Genomic DNA, 1,238 nt, shown 5'->3' on the forward strand with positions numbered 1-1,238 from the left:
ACCCCAACCCTCTCTCTCTCTCCTCCTTTGCTCGCTCTGTGGAATGGAGAGGAGGGGAGTGTCAAGAGCAAAACGAATACAAATCTGCAATTGATTTTCATAATGTTTCTGCGGTGTTTGCAAACCAATCGCCTGAACGTCCCCATCTTACCTAAGAGAGAACCCCTCCTACGACTGCGAAGTGCTCCGAACTGATATATGACAATATCTACTTTGGATCACGTGCTCGGGGAGAGAGACTAAGACGGATAACGCGTCATCTCGCCTTCCCAAATTTTACCCCCTCGCTAGACTTGGTCCAAAACCTCCATCTGGAGCCGGCAGAAGAGAACGATGTTTAACTCGGTCAACCTGGGCAACTTCTGCTCGCCGTCGCGCAAGGAGAGGGGCGCCGATTTCGGCGAGCGAGGGAGCTGCGCTTCCAACCTCTATCTGCCCAGTTGCACTTACTACGTGCCTGAGTTCTCCACGGTCTCCTCCTTCCTGCCCCAGGCCCCCTCTCGTCAGATCTCCTATCCCTACCCGGCCCAAGTGCCCCCAGTCCGAGAGGTCTCCTACGGCCTGGAGCCCTCCGGCAAGTGGCACCCCCGGAACAGCTACTCCTCCTGCTATGCGGCGGCCGACGAGCTCATGCACCGGGACTGCCTGCCTCCTTCCACCGTCACCGAGATCCTCATGAAAAACGAAGGCTCCTACGGCGGCCACCACCACCCCAGCGCCCCGCACGCCGCCCCCGCCGGCTTCTACTCCTCAGTCAACAAGAACAGTGTCCTGCCCCAAGCCTTTGACCGCTTCTTCGACAACGCCTACTGCGGCGGCGGCGACCCGCCCGCCGAGCCCCCCTGCCCGGGCAAGGGTGAGGCCAAAGGGGAGCCCGAGGCGCCCCCAGCCTCGGGACTGGCGTCCCGGGCTGAGGCGGGGGCCGAGGCCGAGGCCGAAGAGGAGAACACGAATCCCAGCTCGTCCGGTTCAGCCCACTCGGCGGCCAAGGAGCCGGCCAAGGGAGCCGCCCCCAGTAGGTAGCAGCGGCCGGGAAGCAGGCGGGCAGGAGGGAGGGAGCTAGGGAGGGAGGGCGAGCGAGGGTAGGGGGGAGGCGAGGGGAGCGGGGACGGCCTCGTGTTTTGGGTCAGTCCAATTTTATGTGGAGTTTTATAAGCATTCAAAGGATTTTATTATAACCTACAAAGCCCTCTCTCCCAACGACTCGACTTTTTACGATGGAGAAGGGGTGGGGAGGG

The 1,238-nt window shown here is 61.0% G+C and overlaps 1 protein-coding gene across 1 annotated transcript in view; it reads left to right on the forward strand.

The window, feature by feature from the left end:
* Window positions 1–231: 231 nt before the first annotated feature.
* Window positions 232–1,238, forward strand: part of HOXC11 (homeobox C11) — a 3,269-nt gene continuing 2,262 nt past the window's right edge. Inside the window, exon 1 of the mRNA XM_010857953.1 lies at window positions 232–1,015. Within this exon, the coding sequence (XP_010856255.1) occupies window positions 334–1,015 (682 nt within the window). The 5' untranslated portion in view covers window positions 232–333. The remainder of the gene's footprint in view (window positions 1,016–1,238) is intronic.

Source organism: Bison bison, unplaced genomic scaffold (assembly GCF_000754665.1).
Source record: "Bison bison bison isolate TAMUID 2011002044 unplaced genomic scaffold, Bison_UMD1.0 scf7180017864383, whole genome shotgun sequence".
Lineage (NCBI taxonomy): Eukaryota > Metazoa > Chordata > Mammalia > Artiodactyla > Bovidae > Bison > Bison bison.